At 49.2% G+C, this 21,395-nt stretch overlaps 2 protein-coding genes across 6 annotated transcripts; one reads left to right on the forward strand and one right to left on the reverse strand.

The window, feature by feature from the left end:
* Positions 1–12: 12 nt before the first annotated feature.
* Positions 13–4,232, forward strand: DDIT3 (DNA damage inducible transcript 3). 5 transcript variants are annotated; one of them, XM_054506969.2, is made up of 5 exons: positions 25–151; positions 942–1,140; positions 2,628–2,675; positions 3,399–3,556; positions 3,649–4,232. In XM_054506969.2, the coding sequence occupies exons 1-5, from the start codon at positions 89–91 to the stop codon at positions 4,015–4,017; spliced, it is 837 nt and encodes a 278-aa protein (XP_054362944.2). In that variant the 5' UTR covers positions 25–88; the 3' UTR covers positions 4,018–4,232. The 5 variants fall into 5 exon arrangements, with proteins under 5 accessions (XP_054362945.2, XP_054362944.2, XP_064447095.1 ...); XM_054506970.2 differs by lacking the exon at positions 942–1,140 and having other exon boundaries at positions 13–151; positions 3,298–3,556; XM_064591025.1 differs by lacking the exon at positions 942–1,140 and having other exon boundaries at positions 65–151.
* On the reverse strand, positions 4,178–21,337 carry MARS1 (methionyl-tRNA synthetase 1). Its single transcript, XM_045873122.3, has 21 exons — positions 21,172–21,337; positions 20,298–20,388; positions 20,059–20,137; positions 19,846–19,980; positions 19,429–19,504; positions 19,008–19,180; positions 18,728–18,834; positions 16,639–16,755; positions 16,293–16,496; positions 15,303–15,504; positions 13,136–13,210; positions 8,320–8,490; positions 8,055–8,150; positions 7,807–7,924; positions 6,982–7,195; positions 6,019–6,150; positions 5,803–5,907; positions 5,541–5,727; positions 4,835–4,906; positions 4,494–4,586; positions 4,178–4,394 (listed from the first exon to the last, which is right to left on the reverse strand). Exons 1-21 carry the CDS (start codon positions 21,278–21,280, stop codon positions 4,248–4,250), a joined length of 2,703 nt encoding a protein of 900 aa, XP_045729078.2. The 5' UTR covers positions 21,281–21,337; the 3' UTR covers positions 4,178–4,247.
* Between the last annotated feature and the right edge of the window lie 58 nt (positions 21,338–21,395).

The following is a 21,395-nucleotide window of genomic DNA, read 5'->3' on the forward strand; positions in this document are numbered from 1 at the left end:
CCCCCGAGAGGAGGGCAAGGCCTTATTAAAAGATCAGTGCTCCGCGCTACCGAGGTCAGAGGCTTGAGTCTAAGACCCAGAGCATATCATGTTGAAGATGAGCGGGTGGCAGCCACAGAACCAAAATCAGAGCCGGAACCTGAGGAGAGAGGCGAGTACTGATCCCCCATCTACTTTTTACCCTCCTATCCTCGGGAACACTGGTTGTCCCCTCAAAGTTAGGGCATCTGCTTTTTAGCATGTGGCCCCACCCCTTCCCCGATAAAGTCAGTGACAGTCCGAGGGAGGGATGGGGAGTATCGTTTATTCAGGAGTGGTGCTCACAGGCCTCTCTTCCTTCGGACGATAACGTCACCCCATCCCTGCCCGGAGCATGGGCCTGGCTCTTTGCCGTTGGGCCAGGGGGTCCGGATGCCCTCGGGAGATTTATTCTCTTCCGTTTCTGACCCCAGGCCGCCTCGTTGGGCCTGTCCGGTGGGAGGCGGGGCAGCAGGACACTCCCCCACGCCGAGACGCCTAGGGGACCGTGGCTCACGCCACTGCCGCCGCTTCACCATCAGCGGACGCCACTACCCCTACCCCACCCCCAATCCTGTCTCAGCCCCAGCGTCTCAGGGCCAGAGTGGCCACGTCGGTAGCTGGGGCTCCTGGATCCTCCACAGGACAGCCATTCCACACCCTAACGGAGAAGAGAACCTTAAGGAGACTGACTCAAGACTTTGGGAGGAGGGGTGCCAATGGCTGGGGAGCGGAGATGGGTTTTCCCATTCCCCCAGAGGTCCCTGGGCCTCCTGTACAAGAGAGCATCCTGGATCTCTTAAGTGTGGGAAGCCATTTGGGGTCTCCCCAGTGTATGGTCCTTTCCCTGAGGTAGGTCCCTGCCTCTTTGCCCCTGTCCTGTCTCCAACTAATTATCTGTGTGTGTGTAACCATTGCATCAGGCCAGCCCCCTGTTTGGCTCTGCAGCCCTCTGGCCTGGGGCGCCACTGCTGATGAAAGCAGCGTCCCACCCACTGGAAGGCAAGGAGGGTTCCCCAGGGAGGACAGCCCTGAAGAGAAACACTCTGGGCGATATTGCATCTCCAGTCCCCTGGGATAGGCAGCTGCTGCTCTGCCTCTGGGCTTCCTCCTCCCTTCCCTGTAAGAGACTGGTGAGAACTTACCCATTCGTTCCTAACAAATTACTTATCACGCACTTACTATGTGCCATGCATTTTAGGCCCAGGATACATCCATGAACAAGAAAATCTCTGCTCTCACAGAGCTTACATTTCAGTGGGAAAAGGTGCATGTGAACAAATACAAAAGTGCCGTGGAGAAAAGCAAAGCATGGAAGGGTAGCGAATGCTCAGGGTGGGGGTTACAGTTTTACCCTGGGTGGCTAGGGATTCTTTCACTGAGGTGACATTTAAATGAGAGATCTAGAAAGAGGCAAGGGAGTAAGCCCTACAGATATGTGGAAAGAAGAGCTTTGCAGGAGAAGGAACAAGAACAGAGGTCCTAAGGTGGGTGCATGGAAACAGGAGGCCAGCTGGCTGGACTTAAGAGGGAGAGTGGTCAATGAGAAATCCAGGGCAGGAAAGGAGTAGATTGTGCGAGGCCTGCTAAGCCATTTTAAGGACCTTAGCCTTTAATATTTGTGAAATTGGAAGTCATTGAACGGTTTTGAACAGAATGACAGGACCTGACTTAAGTTTTTAAAGGCTCACTCTGGCTGTTGTGAACAGACTTGGGGAGGGGTGGCAAGAGCAGAAACTGGGTAATCCAACAGAGAGGGTAGTAACTTGATCTAGACTGAAAACAATGCAACTGGGTTTTTGAAGAATGAGTTTAAAAATTTAGCTGGTGGTTTGAATTGTGGGGTGTGAGAGAGGAATCAGGACAATACTAAGGGTTTTGGCTTAAGCAAGTAGAGTTGCCATTTACTGAGATGGGGAAGACCAGGGAAGGGGAAGATGAGCAGAATTTGTCTTTGGACATATGAAGTCTGAGATGCCTTTTAGACATCCAGAAGGTGATCCTAGTAAGCAATTAGATAACCCAGTTGGAGGTCCCAGGAGAGATCAAGACTGGAAATGTGCATTTAGAGGATGTCAGTGTGTGAATGGAATTAGGAAAATACCACTTGATTTGTTGCCTTCCCTGTAGTCCAGTCCTTACCCTGGCAGGTTTGAGGCCTACCTTGAATTTAGAGAAAGTGGAGTTGGCCATGACTTTTCAATTATGTAATTGGGACCACAAATGTCAGCAACTAAAAATAAAGGGTCAGGGGGCGCCTGGGTGGTTCGTTCATTAAGCATCTGACTTCGGCTCAGGTCATGATCCCAGGGCCCTGGGATCGAGCCCCGCATCGGGCTCCCTGCTCAGCGGGAAGCCTGCTTCTCCCACTCCCACTTCCCCTGCTTGTGTTCCCTCTCTGTGTCTGTCAAATAAATAAAATCTTTAAAAAATAAATAAATAAATAAAGGTCAGGCTCTCCTCTGTCCTTGGAAATGGCTGCAAGGACCACTGACTGTCCACACCCTATAAGACAGGAAATGAGGAAAGGACCAACAGAAGGCTGGAGATAAAAGGAGCTGCCTGCCTCCCTTCCAAAAATGGATAACATCTATCTTTGATCCCCACAGTGTTCCAGAAGGAAGTGTATCTTCATACATCACCACACCTGAGAGCAGGTAAACTTCACCATCCCTTTCCCAAAACCAGTTCCGAGATGCTGCTTAGGGTCCTTGTACTGGGGTCCTAATAAGTTATGAAAACACCTAGAGAAGACAGGAGAGGAGGGTTTGAATTTGAGCAGCCTTTCCTGACAGGCCACATCCATCTTCCTGGCCTGCCCCTAACTGGGTGACCAAATCACTATTCTTAGAGCATGTCCTAATTGAAAGCTGGATGAGTGAGCAGTCAGCCCCAACAAAGGTAATTGGTTGGTCTTACCAGACCTCAGTCCCCATCAAGGTTAGACTCACCCAAAGGCCTGCCCACACAGAGGGGAAAGGAACACAAGATGGTCTGATAATTGCCCCCTGGAAACTACCAACAGAGTTCCTCAAGAGAGGCTGAGGACTTTTACCAGGATCCCTTAAGAATGTATATTCTAGACCCATGCTTCTTCAAATGCCAGGCGAAAGCAGCAAAGAGGGAAGATTAGTATAGACCAATTGATACATTTTAAAGGGCCAAACAGTAAATATTTTGGATGCTGAGGTCTCCACTCTTACAGCATGAAAGCAGCCGTAAACAGTATGTAAATAAACGAACGTAGTTATGTTCCAATAAAACTTTATCTGCAAACAGGTACCAGGCCAGTTTGCCAACCTGTATAGATGATCTGACTGCTTTGTGGAGTTGTTCCGCTCCCACCCCTGACCCCCCATCCTGAGTATGTCCTTTTCCAGAGCCTGATCCAACTGCAGACATGGCAGCTGAGTCATTGCCTTTTTCCTTCGGGACACTGTCCAGCTGGGAGCTGGAAGCCTGGTATGAGGACCTGCAAGAGGTGCTGTCCTCAGATGAAAATGGGGGTACCTATGTTTCACCTCCTGGAAACAAGGAGGTGAGAATGCTATGCCTAAAGCTGGGGTGGGGGGGTAACTGCCCTTCCCTTCTCGACTAATATCCACCCTACCTTTCCTCATTCCCTTGAAGGAAGAATCAAAAACCTTCACCACTCTTGACCCTGCCTCTCTGGGTTGGCTGACTGAGGAGCCAGGACCAGCAGAGGTCACGAACACCTCCCAGAGCCCTTGCTCTCCAGATTCCAGTCAGAGCTCCCTGGCTCAGGAGGAAGAGGAGGAAGACCACAGAAGACCCAGGAAACGGAAACAGAGTGGCCAGTCCCCAGCTGGGGCTGGAAAGCAACGCATGAAGGAGAAAGAACAAGAGAATGAGAGGAAAGTGGCACAGCTAGCTGAAGAGAATGAACGGCTCAAGCAGGAAATCGAGCGCCTGACCAGGGAAGTAGAGGCGACTCGCCGAGCTCTCATTGACCGAATGGTTAATCTGCACCAAGCATGAACAGTTGGGACCATCGCTTCCCCCTTGGGCCACTACCTCCCGTTCACAAAAGTGGCTGCCGAGCATCTCCTCCAGTGCCAGTGATGGGACCCTCAACCCCATCTAGTCAGGAGTGGGGGAAGCTCGGGGTAGACAACAGGAAAGGGTCTCAGCATGTATATAGAGATTGTACATTTATTTATTACTGTCATATCCATTAAAGTCACTTTCTATGAGCCAGTTTCTCACTTTCACTTTTTCTTCTTGCCTTTAGGGGTTTCAAGGGGTTTCCCCTCAGCTAGAGCCAACTGTTTCTTCAGATCCAAGAGCTTAGCCACCTCGGCGGCAACCTGGTTCTTGTCTGCCTTTTGCGCCTTCAGTTCTCGGACAGTGTTGCCCTAAGAGCAGAGCAGGTGGGGGAAGAACAGCAGTGAGACCAGAAAGAGCCTATTTGAGATTCGGCTTTTCCGCTCTCCCCCGGGGCTTCCGCTGCGTACCTGTTTTGTCACCTCGTCCATCAGCACTTGTACCTGCTGTGGGGCGGCTGCTGCCACAGCCCCTACAACTGCTGGTGTGGGGGGTGCTCTGGCCTGGAGAAGGACAACAGAGTTACCACCTGCTCTGTTAATATGCCCCCGGCCCCGAGTGTCACCTCACAGCTCGGGGGACGGTGATGACCTTTCACTCCAAGGGCTCCTGCTGCTAGGACAGGGAAGAACAACTCGAAGGAAGGAGCAGGACCGGAAGATGGAGAGAGTACTGAGTGAGAACTACTTAGGACACCGAGGAGAGGACACTGTGGCTCTTGCTGGGTGACAGCACAGTCTAGCTTTCTCACCTGGTCCCCACCAAAGCGCTGCCTCAAACTTTCAATCTGGTCATTTTCCAGTTTTTGGAATAAGGGACTGACCTGTGAAGAAAGAATTCCATAATCATGCCCTGACGAGGGAGAAACCCTGCCAGACTGTGCAGAGGGCCCCTCTATCCCCAGTCACTGACATTCAGGAACTCTACATGTTTTAGAAGAGACAAATGTACTGCCAATTTCAGTCAAGAATCCAGATAAAGCACTGGCACTCACTCTGAAAGGCCAAAGTATTAATAAGGTCCAAGACTATTTAACTATTTTAAGGATGCTAGGCTAACACAAGGCTACAGAGGTGAACTTACTTTATCCTCTTGTGTCAAAGAGGAAATGGCTATCCTGTATTCTCCCTGCTCACTGCCTGTCAGCATTATGGAGACCAGGGGACCGTGGTGTTTCTTCCAACGTCTACCCTAGACCAGTTAGTTTTACATGCCAGGTCTTGGGTTCTGGGATGAAGAGTGATGATGGCATATGGGCTAGATGACACTGAGCTTGTGAGCGAATACCAAGGACTTCCTATCAGAAACAAGCCTAAGCGCACAGTGGGGAGGAGTGGGGTAGGGGTTCAGAGGACAGCCGTGAGAGTCCTATGTCCAAGTTCTCTGACCTCACCCCAAAGGCTGCACAGCAAGGGCAGGGATGCTCAGAGGCCGGCCCGTCCAGCCCTCAGACCTACCGTGCCAATCTGGTGTCCGGCTGGTAAGGTGCACAGGAAGTTTGTGAGCAGGACACTGCAAGCCAGAGGTGGCAGCTGCAACTGGGCCTGGATGGTGGCGCTGACCGTGGGCATGTAAGGCTGCAGCATGACGGACAGCAAGGCAGCGATATTCACTGCCAGGCCTGTCACTGTCCCGGCCCGCTGCCTGGGGAAGAAGAGACCGTCAGACTTTCCAGGAGGACACGGCCCACCGCCACTTTATTCCTGTAGCCAAACTTACCTGTCAGCCTCGCTGCCTTTAATCCGCTTCCAAGGCTCATTCACCTGAATGTACTGGTTGCCATGGCGAGAGATGGTGAGAATACTGCGTAGGGCCTCCCGGATCCTGGGAAGGGAGGGGGTGGGCCAAAGTGTAAAGTCCCAGAGGGACCAGTATGGGGTTCTCAACATGCCAGCAGAGATCACTGAGATGAGACCCGGGTGCGAGATTGCTTACCGAACCTTCTCCAGCAGCTGGTGATAGTGCTGGAGTTCCAGGGTGACATGGGCCAGCAGGCGCCGATCATCAGAAGTAAGCACCATCTCAGGCACGTAACCCCCAAAAAACTTAGACACAAACATCCCAGCTCTTGATGGTAGTAAGGAAAGAGAGGGAAGAGAAAAGAGGAATTATTGCCCAGTCTCCTTCTAGAAATTTGGCCTGACTCTCCTAATTCTCCTTTCTCTCAGAACCGACACCTCCTGGCTCCCTCAAGCTAGAAGGCAAAGCTTAACAAATTCTCTCTCTCTCCCCTAAGAATAAGAAACCTGATAAAGTTAGGCAACGTCCATTTTATTTTTAAGAAATCAATATAAAGAACGATCAAGTCGTAATATATGTAACTTGCTATCCAGTACTCTAATAGAGACAATCTGTGAAATGCGGCTGACAACCAAATCTGAAAGGGTGGGGTTGGGGAGCCACGGAGTATACTTCTTTAGACTGCAGAAGAGCTGAGACGGAGATCAGTAATGGAGTGCGAGTCTAAAGTAACAAAAACTCCCCCAAGTACAGTAAACGTCTCCTACCCCTACACTAAAATAATCCCTTTCTTCAGCCAAACTTGTCTAATGGTCTGCAAGTAACTTTTTTGCTACGAGAGAATACATTTCCAATTCTATAAAGAACATTAATAAGAAACCAATTTGCAAAAATTCATTTTGTGACCAACTTTGCTAAAACACACCTGTACAACTGACTTCACCCAAGCAAACATATCCTACTATGTTCTAGAATCAGGTACCAATTGATAGAAATCCACTTTCCACATTGTCCTCCCTATCCGTCACAGCTCCTGCTCATTCCTGCCTTCTTGGCGCCCCCGTCTCTTCCATCTCCCACCTAGTGGAGCAGAGCTAGCCTCCAGCCCGCCCCGCCCCCAGCTCATCTGCCAACCCTGACCACCTGCCCAAGTCCCACCTGTTGATGAAGTTGCCCAGATTGTTAAGCAATTCCGAATTATTCTTGAGCAACATGTCTGTCCAGGAGAAGGCACTGTCCTGGCCCTCAGGCCGAATGTAGAGCAGATAGAAGCGCCAGATGTCAGCAGGGATCCCTGTGTCCTGGGCCATGTCACCAAACACTCCCACGCCCCGGCTCTTGGAGAATTTCCCATCCTCATAATTCAGGTACTCTGGACAGAGAAGTAGAATGAGAATCATGTGCTCAAATCACACATTTCCCTCTCTGACCCACTAACTCTTCCTCTCCCTCAACCTCAACTATGGGTGTCCAGCAACACTTCTCCTTGAGTAGCGGGCCTGCAAAGAATTTGGGGATTTCTGGGCGCCTGGGTGGCTCAGTTGGTTAAGCGACTGCCTTCAGCTCAGGTCATGATCCCGGGGTCCTGGGATCGAGTCCCACATCGGGCTCCCCCTGCTCTGCGGGGAGCCTGCTTCTCCCTCTGCCTCTGCCTGCCACTCCCCTGCTTGTGCTCTCTCTCTCTCTCTCTCAAATAAATAAATAAAATCTTTAAAAAAAAAAAAAAAAAGAATTTGGGGATTTCTTCCTCTCCATTTTAGCCTTTTTGCCCTTTGCTTCTACCCATTACAAAATTTTAGCTTCAGGCTTTTGCTTTCTTAGGCTCTTGTTCCCTTCTTCTGGGTTGAGTTCTCATGTTCTAATTACTTCCTATTTCATTTCAACTCCTAACTCAAGATCTAGCACCTCTCCAGGATCTTCTTCCAAATACTGCCTCAGCCCTCTTTCCCTAGGAACTTCCCCATCTTCAGTCTTCCAGGGTACCTGTAGCAATGAGGTGGTTGACCAAGGTATAGTTGTCCTCAGCTCCTAAAGCTGAACAAGGAAAAACTAAGCCGTGGAAGGGAACATTGTCTTTGGCCATGAACTGATACAGGTTCACCTACAGAATACAGTTGGGAAACAAAGGTCCTGAGATCTTCTTCAAAGGCCCAAGGAAGATCAGATACCCAATCCTAACCATCCCAATGCATGCACCCTCCCAACAGGAAGGCTAACCAAGAACTGCTCACTTGTTCTGGGTTCTTCCACCATCTCTCCCACTGGTCTGTGTAGTTGGCTGTGATGGACAAGTAGCCAATGGTGGCATCAAACCAGACATAAAATACCTGGAGGGCCAGGAGGAAGGAGACAGACTAGGATGAAGGAACACTGGGAGAACCTCACCAACCCAGCCTCCAAATGAAGCAAGACATAATCAAGAGTCTATTCTATTAGCTCAGGGTCTCAACCCAAAGGCAGAATAATATGACGTATGAATAAAGCATAGGGTTTTACCTTGTCCTCAAAGCCTTCTAAGGGCACAGGGGTTCCCCATTTGAGATCTCGGGTTATGCAGCGTGGCTTGAGGCCATCCCGAAGCCAAGAACGAATAATGAACCGGGCATTGGGTGTCCAGTCACTGCCAGGCAATGTCTTCCCCAACCATTCCTCCAGTCGTTCTTCCAGCTGAGATGGCAGAGAAAGAGAGCTGATTTAGGACAGTCTCATACATGGTTTGCATAAGGATAAATATGTACAACCTCTTTGGAGTAGTTTGGCAGTATATAATTAAAAGACTCGTGACTGGGGCGCCTGGGTGGCTCAGTCGGTTAAGCATCTGCCTCTGGTTCAGGGCGTGATCCCGGGGTCCTGGGATTGAGCCCCGCATTGGGCTCCCTGCTCAGCAGGAAGCCTGCTTCTCCCTCTGCCTGCCGCTCCCCCTGACTGTGCTCTGTCAAGTAAATAAAATCTTTAAAAAAAAAAAAGACTCATGACTTTGACATAGCAATTCCACTGCTAGGAATTTCTGCAGTAGAAATAGACAAAAATAGGATGCCCAGGTGGCTCAGTCACTTAAGCAACTGCCTCAGCTCAGGGTCCTGGGATCGAGCCCTGCATCGGGCTCCCTGCTCAGTAGGGACCCTGATTCTCCCTCTGCCTTCTGATCCCCCTGCTTGGGCTCTCTCTGACAAATAAAATCTAAAAAAAAAAAACAAAATACACAAAAGTGCATGGATGTGTATATAAGGAAGTACATGCTTATCATAGCAAAAAAATTGCAACCAACTCCCATGGTTCAGCAGTTTAAAGAAATATGGTGTATCAATACAATTAAATACTTTTAAAGAGTGAGTTAGATCTGTATGTACTGGACATGTAAAGATCTCCAAGATACGTTTATTAAGTAAAGCAAACCACAAAATAATGTATCATATAATCCTATCATTATAAAAATAAGTAATAACATACAGATGAACAGAAACTCAAAAAATTGTGAAGAAATATATGTATCAGTGCTTTATTCTCAGATGGAATTATGCGGAACATCTACTTTTATACCATATTTCTACCTGAGATTTTAGAAACAAGCTTATTTCACTTTTATAAGCAGAAAAACAAAGATAAATCTGTTGGAAAGAATGGCTCATGTGATTTACACACATAAATACCGTAGCTTTTTTTTTTTTTTTTTTAAAGATTTTATTTACTTATTTGACAGAGAGAGACATAGCAAGAGAGGGAACACAAGCAGGGGGAGTGGGCAAGGGAGAAGCAGGCTTTCCGCCGAGCAGGGAGCCTGATACGGGGCTCGATCCCAGGACCCTGGGATCATGACCTGAGTTGAAGGCAGATGCTTAACAACTGAGCCACCCAGGCGCCCCAATACCATAGCTTCTGAAGCCTGACAACAGCTCTACCACTGAGGCTATGGGGAAAGAGGTGCACACAATGCTGGTAGGAAGGCAAAACAAAACAACACCTACTGAGGAAAATCTGGCAATAAACAACATATGCAAGTAATCACTTTTAAGGAATTTATCCTGAAGATACACTTCCAACAGTACAAAAATTCATAAGCACAAGGTTATTTGCTGCAGCATTATTTATAATCACAATTTACTGGAAACTACCTAAATGGTAATCCTAGGAAACAGACTGAATAAACTATAGTACCTACACCAAATGGAGTACTATGCAGCTATTAAAAACTGACCAAATAAGGATACCTATGAACTGATATGGAGTGATTTCCAGAACGTACTGTCAGGTAAAAAAAACAAAACGCGAAAGAGTATACACCCAGAATGCTGTATTTTGAATGAGAAGAGGAAATAAGAAAACATGCACACACACCTGCTTATCTTGATATATATGTTTATAAAAATAAACACATTAAGAATAAAACCGAAGACAAAGTTGATTAGCAACAGGAGATGGGAGAACAAGGTGGCATGAACAGGAAAGGGAATGACACTTCTCTGAGTATACCTTTTTGTATGGTTTTGATTTTTAAAAGCAGACTGATGTTCTCCTTATTCAAAAAATAAAATTAACAAGGACAAGGAGAGGAAAAAAAACTAAAAGCAAATGAACCAAACTTATTAACTTATTTCAGTAACAAAACCACAGTGAAGGGGGGAAAAAACTAAGCTAAAACAATTCTGAACACATTATTGATTATATAGCCTCAGCTGGGGGGAGGGACAGGCTGCCAACAAACCCCAAACTCTTTTTAGCAGGGCTTTTTGTAGTGGTATGGGTGAAGCAATTCTGAAATTATTTTTAGGTGTACCGTAGGATTGAGCAAATGAGTAAAGGTCAGAAGCCAGGGTACTTACTGTGTTAGAAGGGAGAAACAAACATGAAATAAGGGAAGGTGGGGAAGACCCCCTGTAGGGATGGACTGGAATCGGAGGTGTTAGTGTGAACTTCAAATGAATGCCTCTCTCTTTTTGCGGGAAGGGCCTAGAAGCAAAGACACCCCAGTTGCAATGAGCACACCTCAATCAGGGTTTCTAATACTGTTCTCCACTAAAATGAACCAGGGCTTTGTGGAGAAATGGTTGCTTCGGAGGCTGGAACAAATGAACCTAGATATCTTGTTATGCCAGAAAATAAGGAAGCACTTAGCAAAAGGTGGGAGATGTCAAAAACACAGAGAAACGATCTTAAAGAGGCTCCCGCTGGCCAAATAAGGGACAATGTGAACATGAGAATAATTCATGACAGGAATTAATTACAAGCCACTGAAAACAATAGGAATCCATGAGCCCACACTGATAATGGATACCTAATAACTAATAAATGAGCAAAGGAGAAGGGGTTGGAGAGTTGGAAAAGCTTCATGAAAAGTGGTTCAGGGTAAGAATGATTAACTAAGGGGCGCCTGGGTGGCTCAGTTCCTTAAGTGTCTGCCTTCGGCTCAGGTGTTGATCCCGGGGTTCTGGGATCGAGCCCCGTACTGGGCTCCCCTCAGTGGGGAGTCTGCTTCTACCTCTCCCTCTGCCATCCCCCTGCTTGTGCTTGCTCACTCTCTCTCAATAAATAAAATCTTAAAAAAAAAAAAATGATTAAATGGATGCTAAATCTATGGCACCTTTTAATGATGAGCAAGGTATTTGTATGTTTTAAAAATATACTCCCATAGGGCGCCTGGGTGGCTCAGATGGTTAAGCGTCTGCCTTCGGCTCAGGTCATGATCCCAGGGTCCTGGGATCGAGTCCCGCATCGGGCTCTCTGCTCCTTGGGAGCCTGCTTCTCCCTCTGACCCTCTCCCCTCTCATGCTGTTTCTCTCTCGCTCGCTCTCTAAAAAATAAATAAAATCTTAAAAAAAAAAATATATATATATATACTCCCATAGATTGCTTATAAGTTGTAAGAGGGAAAATGTTAATTGTATACTAAACAAGTAACACTTCAACTAGACAAAATTAACATCACCAATAAGGGGGAAATGGCCATCATGTACCTCTGGAAAGGACACATATCATTTATGCAGTATTCCAACTAAGGATGCATAACCTGAATTTAATCATGAGGAAACAGCCAACAAATCCAAAATAAGGAATATTCAATTGGGGGGAGGTGGGGGGGCAGGGACCGCAGTCTTAAACACTGTTAAAGAAAGGCTGAAGAACTTTTTCAGATTAAAGGAAACTAGACAGAAAAACTAAAGGCAATACATGACCCTGAGCTAGATTCTGTACTAAAGGAAAAATAACCCCATAAAAGGTATTATTGGGATAACTGACAAAACTGAAATGTGGACGGTAGATCAGACAACTATATCAATGTTAAATTTCTTGAAGTTGTTTACTATGGCTATTGCAAGAATGTCTTTTTTTCCTTAAGAAACACAATTAAGTATTTAAGAGTAAAGAGAATACAGGGGCGCCTGGGTGGCAGTTGGTTAAGCATCCGGCTCAGGTGATCTCGGGATCATGGGATCAAGCCCTGCATCGGGCTCCATGCTCAGGGGAGTCTGCTTAAGACTCTCTTTCCCCTCTCTCTGCCCCTCCCCACCATGTGCGTGCATGCTCCTCTCTCTAAACAAATCTTAAAAAAAAAAAGAGAGATTAAAGAGGCTATGTACGCACATGCATATGTGGAAAGAGCAAGAATATGCTAAAATAAATAGAGCAAAACCTTAACAACTAGTGAACCTAGACAATGGGTACATGAGGTTCTTTGATCTAGCAACTGTTTATTCTTGCAGCTTTTGGTGAACTTGAAATTATTTCCAAAGTTAAAAAGGAGGCAAATCTACTAATGCAGAAAATCCAGTCAAGACACATTATAAAGTAAAAGAAAGACAGTGTGAATGCCATGATCTAATTTGTATTAGGAAAAAAAAAAGACATGAAAACACTTTCATATGCATATGTTATTTCTGAATAGACACAAAGGAAATGAGCCTTAATACCTCTGGGGAATGGGCCTGGGCCTTGCACTTTGTCCCCTTTAATCTGTTATGTCTTTTTTACAATAAGCCTGTGTATTTTTGGGGGCGCCTGGGTGGCTCAGATGGTTAAGCGTCTGCCTTCAGCTCAGGTAATGATCTCCAGGTCCTGGGATCGAGCCCCACGTCGGGCTCCCTGCTCAGTGGGGAGTCTGCTTCTCCCTCTCCCTCTGCCTCTCCCCACTATGCCTGCTCGCTCTCTATCTCTGTCTCAAATGAATAAATAAAAAAATTCTTTAAAAAAAAAAAAGCCTGTGTGTTTTTAAAAGGGAAATTAAAAACACTTGAGCATGGCTTGGTACAGATCTGTGGCTGAGGCAGAGGGGGCCGAAGAGGCCGTGCAGACTAGCTTGAGGCAAAGGCCCACTTACCTTAGGCAGGTCCAGGAACAGGTGCCGAGAGGATTTCACCACAGGGCACGACCGGCATACTTTACACTGAGGTTTCTGTGAAGGGAAATTCAAGGGAAAGGGTGACCCACGGTGATGACGCAGGATCAGGACTTGAGGCTAGGGGGAGCTGTGCAGGCAAGGGGAGACGCACGGAGGAATGAGCTCCCCCGTCTGCCATCTTAACTGAGCTTCATGCTTACTTGGGCCTTCTGTGAACTTGAAGACTCAGGTCCACAGAGCATAACATTTGTTACTCAGAGTTTCACGACTCTGTCCTATCACTGCAAAGAATAGGAAAAAGCATTCTCTGAGTGCAGGCTAAGTAAAGAGCACTGTACATAGCTGCGTGAGGGGAGGAAGGAACCAAGACACACATTTCCTCTCCCTGAAGAAATTACAATCACGTTAGGGAGAGCGGGTCCCCTGAGAAACAAGTGCAGACGTTTCCAAAGCAAAACATCAAGAAATACTTATTTTCACGGCACACACTGACCCTAATACTGGCGGGTGATGGCTAGAGGACTCAACAGTTGGGGGGGGATGGCCAATGAAAGCTTCCCAGCGAGTTCTGATCTGGGCTTTTGAGTCCTTTCTCTTTTGAATAGGCTCCACGCCCCGCGAGGCTTGAACTCACTCATGACCGACCCTGAGATCAAGAGGCGCCACTTCTATCGACTGAGCCAGCCAGGCGCCTGGGCTTCTGAAGCGGAGCGACGGGCTCTCTCTCAGGACCTGTGTCCTGAGCTCTACAAGCCTACCTCCAACCACCCACCTAACGCCTCCGCGCGGGTGTCTCACAGGCTCCGCAAACTGAACAAACCCAGTACCCCCGCACTCCACCACAGCGCCTGTCCTTCACCCAAGCCTGCCCACATTCGTAGACGGTGCTGCTGTCTACCCCAGTGGCTCAAGCCAAAAACTTACAAGTCATCGTTTTCTTGACGTCCCCTCACCCCGAATTCACCTGTTCAGTTCTATAGAGTTTGCCTCCGAAATCTATTTCAAATCCTTTTTTCCCTCCACATTCCTGCTGTTACTAACCCAGGCCAACCTATCATCCCGTCTCTGAGCTACCACTCTGGCCTCCAAACTGGTCTCCCCACCTTCTCTCTTGCGTCCCTCCCGTCCATTTTCCACGGAGCAGCCTACCATCCAGCTGCCACAGCAGCGCCCCAGGCCCCGGGCGTCGGTCACCGCCGACCTCTCTGACCTCATCTCAATCCAGCCTCCCTCTCACTGTGTTACGGCTCGGCTGGCCTCCTCCCTCTGCCCAGCCAACTGCCTGCTGCCTTGCGCCTTTGCACTTCCTGTTCCTTCTGCGTGGAACGCTCTCAACCTCTCAGTGCCCGGCTTGCTCCTTCTCATTCTTCAGTTAAACTCTCAGATCACGTGTCAGCTCCTCTGACAAGCCTTCCCTAATCACCCGGCTAAAATCTTTCCCCAGAAGCCACTGTCCCAGCGTCCCGGCAGTTTATCCTGTATGGATGCTCTTGGCTTCAGGGTTGGTCTCCTCCCCACGCTACAGAAAGATCTGTGTTATTCACTGCTATATCGCCAGTGACTACCCCTCTCATAAGGACTCAAAACACATGTGTTATATAAATGAACGAGTAAGTTAGCCAAAGAATAAACACAGAGAAGAGGAGGCGTGTTTACGGAAAAAAAAAGAACTAATAAACAAATGCAGATTGGGTGGTCTGAAGCAGGAGCAAAGGTAGGGAAGCAGGCCCTCATCTTGCCCATTTCCTAGCACAGTGCCAGGCACGTGGTAAATGCTCCGAAAGCGTCCAATGGACTGAACGATGAGATAGGGTAAAAGAAGCACTGGTGAGGGGCACCTGGGGGGGCTCAGTCGGTGAAACAGCTGCCTTCGGCTCAGGTCATGATCCCGGGGTCCTGGGATGGAGCCCCACCTTGGGCTCCCTGCTTAGCGGGGAGTCTGCTTCTCCCTCTCCCTCCCCCTGCTCTCTCGCTCTCAAATAAATAAGTAAAATCTTAAAAAAAAAAAAAGAAGAGGCACTGGGGAAAGATCCTGAATGCTAAAATAAAAATCCTGAATGGGACCAGCCTGCAAGTCCCTGAACAATAGACACTGTTTCCTTCCTCCTTCCCTCCTTCCTCTCCTTCCATGAGACGCTGCTCTCACCTTGAGCTCAGTGGCATTGATGAGCTTGCCGCACTTGTCACACTGGTCACCCCGGGCCTCCTCGTAGCCACAGAAGGGACACACACCCTCCACAAAGCGGTCAGCCAGGAAGCGGGCGCAGCGTTCACACCGCAGCTGCTCTACAGTATCTTGCAGCACAAAACCTCGGGTCAACAACCGCCGGAAGATGTCCTGCGTGATTCTGGCAAGGTGAGTCAGGCACAGGGGAGGGCCAGGTCAGAGGAGGTCAGAGGAGGTGGTGCCCCTCCCTCCCGTCACTCCACCCAGGCCCCACATCAGTCCCAGTGCCGCAGAAACCAGGCAGAAGGCCCCCCAAGGCCACAGACATCTAGTCATCTTTAGGGAGTCTTACGGGATGACCCAGACCCCTCATACACACTCCCCAACTCCCCCACACAATCTCTTCCCTCAACACTCTAGAATTTGTCAAATACAAATTTAACAGTTCTGTACACTGTGCTAACAAAAATCTCTAAAAGGACAGGACTGTACTTTTTTAATATGTCCCAAAATCAAAATTAATCAGTCCAACTGCGAAACTGCTTTAACACTATTAAGCTGACAGCCTGCCCGTTATATAGTTTTTATTAAGGATGAATACCAAGCAGAGGAAGAATGAGTGTATTTGCTATACACCTGCATGGGAGTGCATGGGAATGTCCTTGGAACTCCAGAGCAGCCAGGGAAGAGCAGGGTGGTGGCAGAGGGCAGGCAGATAATTCCCATGAGCCTAAGTCCTGTCTCTTCCCTGCCTCGCCGCTCCTTCAGCCCCTGGGCAGCCTTCCGCCTCTAGGAATCCCCAGGCTTGGGATCCATTTCAGGGCAATATTCAGATCCTAAGTTCCGGTGGGGGGCGGAGGGGGATGGATGCCTAGACAACACTTTTGGTTCCTTCTGTCTCCAGGACATTCTCACTGCCCCCACCTCCAGCGTTCACCCCCCATTCCTGACTGATTAGAGGAAACCTACTTGGTCTGCTGTGGAGTAGTGGTACGACCAAAAATATCAAATGAGATATTAAACCAGCGGTAGATGTCAGCATGGATGGCATGGTACTTGTCACAGATCTCCTGGGGGGTCAGACCCTCCTCCATAGCCTTGGTCTCTGTTGCTGTACCGTACTCATCTGTCCCACACAGATAGAGGGTGTTCCACTGGCGGAGGCGGGAATACCTGGAAGGGGATATGGTGATCTCAGGGGCCCCCTTGGCCCCTCCCATGTCCCGGGGACCCCCCCAGCCTCCACCCTTGAGGCATTCTGTTCCCTTGGGCCCACCGCTCCCTCAGAAGGTCCTCCCCCCGCAGCTGGCTCCACCTGGCAAAGACGTCAGCACTGAGCACGCAACCAATGAGGTTTCCAAGGTGTGGGACATTGTTGACATAAGGGAGGGCGCTGGTGATGAGCACATTCCTTTCCCCAGCCACAGGCAGCCTGGTAGGGAAAGAGAAAGACAACGGTCCATGGAGGAGAAGCAAGGGTCAAGAGGGACCAACAGTGCACAGAACACCCAGACACAGACCTGTTCTACTGTCACAGACTCAGGTACATCTGAAGTCTTTCCTCACGTGAAACCACAGGATCATGAACTCCCCTAAAAGCCATGAGACCCCCTACAGTTGAAAGTACAGGGCCTGCCACAGTGAGCAAGGCCAGGTACTGCTCTGACGGAGCTGCATTCCACACTGACCTCTGTCTCACTTTATGATCACGACGGATTCTTTTCCACCAGCTCATTCTCAGGCTCCAACTTCCTGGGTATTGACAAAACTCTTCCTGGTTCTTTCCAACCACCACGCCCCCCAGACTCCCAATGCCACCCAAGCACCCTTTCCCGCACTGCCCTCTTCTCTTCTTCCCAGCTGGAAGCATGATCTCCAGTCACTGCTTCAAGTACTCACAGCCTGCCACTCAAGTCCTTCCATACCCGACTCCCCCCCCACCCCAACCCACGGTGGTACTCTCTCTGTGGTCCTACTCAAGTCCGCAGGCATCAGCTACCGCCTTCCTCGCCACGCTCCCCAGTAACTTTCCCAGGCACATGCCTAGTTATGCCACTCAATCTGCGGTCTCAAGTCACTCTGCTCTTTTTGTGCTTCGCACCCGACAGCTCAGCTGCACACATCCTTGGCACTGACCCCTCACCAGGGCTCCTTTGATCTTTCCAACCATTCTCAACCTATAATCACTCACTCCCATCCTTTACTGTGTCCTTCAACCTTGGCCATCCTGAGAGCTCAGATTCCCATGGTTCCTACTGTTAACAAAGACTGAAATGAAGGGCACCTGGGTGGCTCTGTCGGTTAAGCGTCTGCCTTCGGCTCAGGTCATGATCCCAGGGTCCTGGGATCGAGCCCCACATCAGGCTCCCCGCTCAGCGGGAAGCCTGCTTCTCCCTCTCCTACTCCCCCTGCTTGTGTTCCCTTTCTCGATGTCTCTCTCTCTCTGTCGAATAAATAAATTAAATCTTAAAGACTCAAATGATTCTTCTTGTTAACCTCACCCCTTCTTCCCAGCTGCTAATGTAAATTCCAGTTAGAGGTTCCAACTACTTCCTGGAACATTTTCCAGCTCATTTCCTTAAAAGAGAGCTCACTGATTTCTCCTGCATTCATTGACTTTGCTCCCTATAACTAAACACCATAATTTTTTCTGAAATCCAGCTGAGAAATCAGCTCCTTCAGAGAAGCCTTCCTTCATCAACGACCAGCCTTCCACCTGTCATCCTTGTACCCCGAGCCCCTAAGCACTTTGTAGCACACTGTGTGGCGCTCACATGGCGCTCTGTGACTTCTCCCTTCATTGGAAGTGTGTTTCCTACCACGGCAGACATAAAGGGGAGTATGCCTGGGGTTCTACCCTCGGGGGGTTGCATTCTATTATATAACTGGTGTCTGGGATCAGTGCGGTGAGAAGTACAAAGTGCCAAAGGAAAAGACGGAAATTAAAGAGGTCACTGAAGGTGACCTGTCAGACAGACGCTGGCACTATCAATAACTTCCACTTAAGGAACCAAGCCCCAGGGCGCATGGGTGGCTCAGTCGCTTAAGCATCTGACTCTTTTAAAGATTATTTATTTATTTATTTATTTGACAGAGAGACACAGCGAGAGAAGGAACACAAGCAGGGGGAGTGGGAGAGGGAGAAGCAGGCTTCCCGCGGAGCAGGGAGCCGGATGCGGGGCTCGATCCCAGGACCCTGGGATCATGACCCGAGCCGAAGGCAGATGCTTAACGACTGAGCCACCCAGGCGCCCCAAGCATCTGACTCTTGATATCAGCTCAGGTCTCGATCTCAGGGCCATGAGTTTAAGCCCTGTGTTGGGACTCCACGCTGGTGTGGAGCCTACCTAAAAAAACAAAGCAAAACAAACCAAAACAAAGCCCACTCATCAGTGCCTACTCACACAGGATTCTGCTGTGGCCGAAGTGGGGGCAAGCTTTCCAGGCCCTTCTCCCAAGCAGTTACAGCCATGGCGATCTCCTCCTCAGACAGAGTGGCCAACTCCTCCTCCTGTGAAGGGCAGACATGATTCCTCACCAGGTGAGGAGGCCCAGAGACTAAAGAAACTTTCCTTGCTCTCCAACAACTGAAAGAGTTAATGGCCATGCTCAAAGTCCCTCTCCAAGCCCCCCCTCCCCCCGGATACTGAGGCTCTATGGGGACCCTGCTGCTCTGTTCCAAACCTCAGGCTCATTGCTGACAGCCCTCCCCTCAACGGAGCCAGGCTGGGGCTGCTTCTGGAGGTAGGGCCGGAGGGCCAGGACGCCCTGCTGCTTCAGCACAGTCTCTGCAGCTCTCTGACATGGCTCCTGAGAACTCAGGGCCTGGAACCAGCTGTGCAGGGCACCCAATTCCTCTGTGGGCATGGGAGAAAAGAGGGAATTAGCAAGACTTGGAATGGGCAAGGCAAGAATGGGTCTCCTCCCTTTCTTCATGAAGTCTCTCCAGTTACCTTCCCCAGTTCCCTCAGCCATCTTTATGCTGTAACTGCCCCGTCATGCTATACTTCAAAGCGGATCCTCAATTTTGTATTGCCTATTCTGTAATTCCTCCACCAAGCTCCTGGGCTGGGGTTGGGGATGAAGTGACATGCACAGTTCTCACCAGGGAGGTAGGCTGGGTCTTGAAGTAATGGGTATAGAGCTCCCCACAAAACAACGTCAGCTAGAGATTCCGTCTCCTTTGTTGAAGAAAGAAAAGAAAAAGGTCCACAGGTAAAATACTATGTTTCTTCCCAGCGCATACAATAATTTCAAACATTTCCTAAACACTTACTACGAGTTAAACACTTTGTTAAGCACTTTAAGTTACCTCATTTAATCCTCACAATAACCCATTGAGGTGGCTACTAATATTACCCCACTTCAAAAATGAAAAAACTTGAAGATTAGAATCTGGTGATTTTTCAAGATTATACTGCTAGCAAGTGGCAGTGTTGGGTTTTGCACTCTGAGTATAGCCTTCCTCTTGGTTCTTATATCATACAATTTTCTCTGATCCCCATTTCAGAGCCCAACTCACCCCAGCCAGGAAAGGACTGCTCCGACGACTCAAGCTTTGGTCAATGTGAGTCAGGGCTCTCCGGACTGGGCCAAGAACATCTTCCCCCTTTTTGCCTTGGACCACTAAATAGTACAGGGCAGCAGACAAAGCTGGCTAAAATGTGGGGGACACAGGTCAGGATGGCCATACAGAGCAAGGGCCTGCCTGCCATCCCCCATGTCTCAGGCCTACCTGCAGCTCTGTAGCTTCCCATTCCAGCCACTGGTTGCTGAGGTCATCTTGCTCCCAGCCAGATAACAGAAAGAAGTATCTGCCCAAGGAGAGAGCAACAGAAGGTTGAACTAGAGGGCCCATCTGTCTAGCCTATTTCTTACCCCACAGTGAAGTAGTGGTTGCAAAGTAAACCACACCGCGGGCAGTAAACCCTGATTTTATTCAGCCACCTCCCTGCCTTCAGGACCAATACTGACCGGCAGATTGCACTAGTGGAGAAGAGGTAGTTGCCACTATCCAGTTGCAAGACAGGGACCTTAGGCCGGGTCAGGAACGGGACCACACACTCTGATGCGGAAGAGGAAAAGGAGTGAAAAGACAAGGAAAAGAAAAAAAACTTTGTTAACTTAGAAGGACAACTTCACATTGTTCAGGGAAAAAGAGAAGACACTGGAAAGATTTCTGGGTAGGACCGATGCAAGGGGGTGGGTCCAGAATGCGCTGGACAGACTAGCAGGTGTTCAGCTGAGACCACCAGCTGGAAGCAACAGATGGGCATTGCAGAGGGGTGGTGGTGGTGGTATTGGGACAGTGCAACAGCCAAATACTGAAACAACCGAGAGTAACAGGGTAATCTAAGGAACTGGGAGAACTGACAGAACTACTTTTAAGAGGCACCCAAACAGATGGCTGGGAAGAAGAGGTAAACCGAAAGGAGTGAATGTGCGTCTGTTTTAGGAGAGGAGAGTAGGGTTTCCTAAAAACAACAACGGGGTGCCTGGAGGTGGTGATGAATAACTAGAGATAGTATGGGGGTGGGAGGAGCCTGAAGGGTGTGGGAGAAAGTCGGAAAGGAGCTAGAGGTTCACTGGAGTGAGGCGGGATACGGGAAGATGGGGGGGGGGTTAGAGATGAGGGAAGGGGTATACCGAGGGTAATTAAGGGAAGCAATTAATGAAAGATGTGACGGGGAGAAAAGGGATGGGCTGACCAAGAATAATGCGGGAGGAGGTGGACGGGACTGCGTGATGGACGGCGGGGGTTTGGGGAAGACAACTGCGGGATGGATGTCGGGCGTGTTTTTCCGCCCCGGCCCCCTCATCCACCGCCCACCAGCGCCAGCCCGACTACCTTCGGGGCCTACGGTGCTGATAAGCAGCTCCGCTCTGCCCTGGGCCCTGCCCGCCGCGGCCAGCACGGGCAGGCTCCCCGGGGCGCCCTCGCTCACGAACAGTTTCATTTCGCCGTGGATCCCACGCTGATGCAACCGGAACCGGCCTCCTGCCTGTGGGCTGAGCGTCCGCCGCGATGCATGCCGGGAAATGGAGTTCTGAACTAGATCATTCCCTGGGCAC

Source organism: Mirounga angustirostris, unplaced genomic scaffold (genome assembly GCF_029215605.1).
Source record: "Mirounga angustirostris isolate CCGP_5_RB_7025 unplaced genomic scaffold, mMirAng1.0.hap1 SCAF_5, whole genome shotgun sequence".
NCBI classification, from domain to species: Eukaryota; Metazoa; Chordata; class Mammalia; order Carnivora; family Phocidae; genus Mirounga; species Mirounga angustirostris.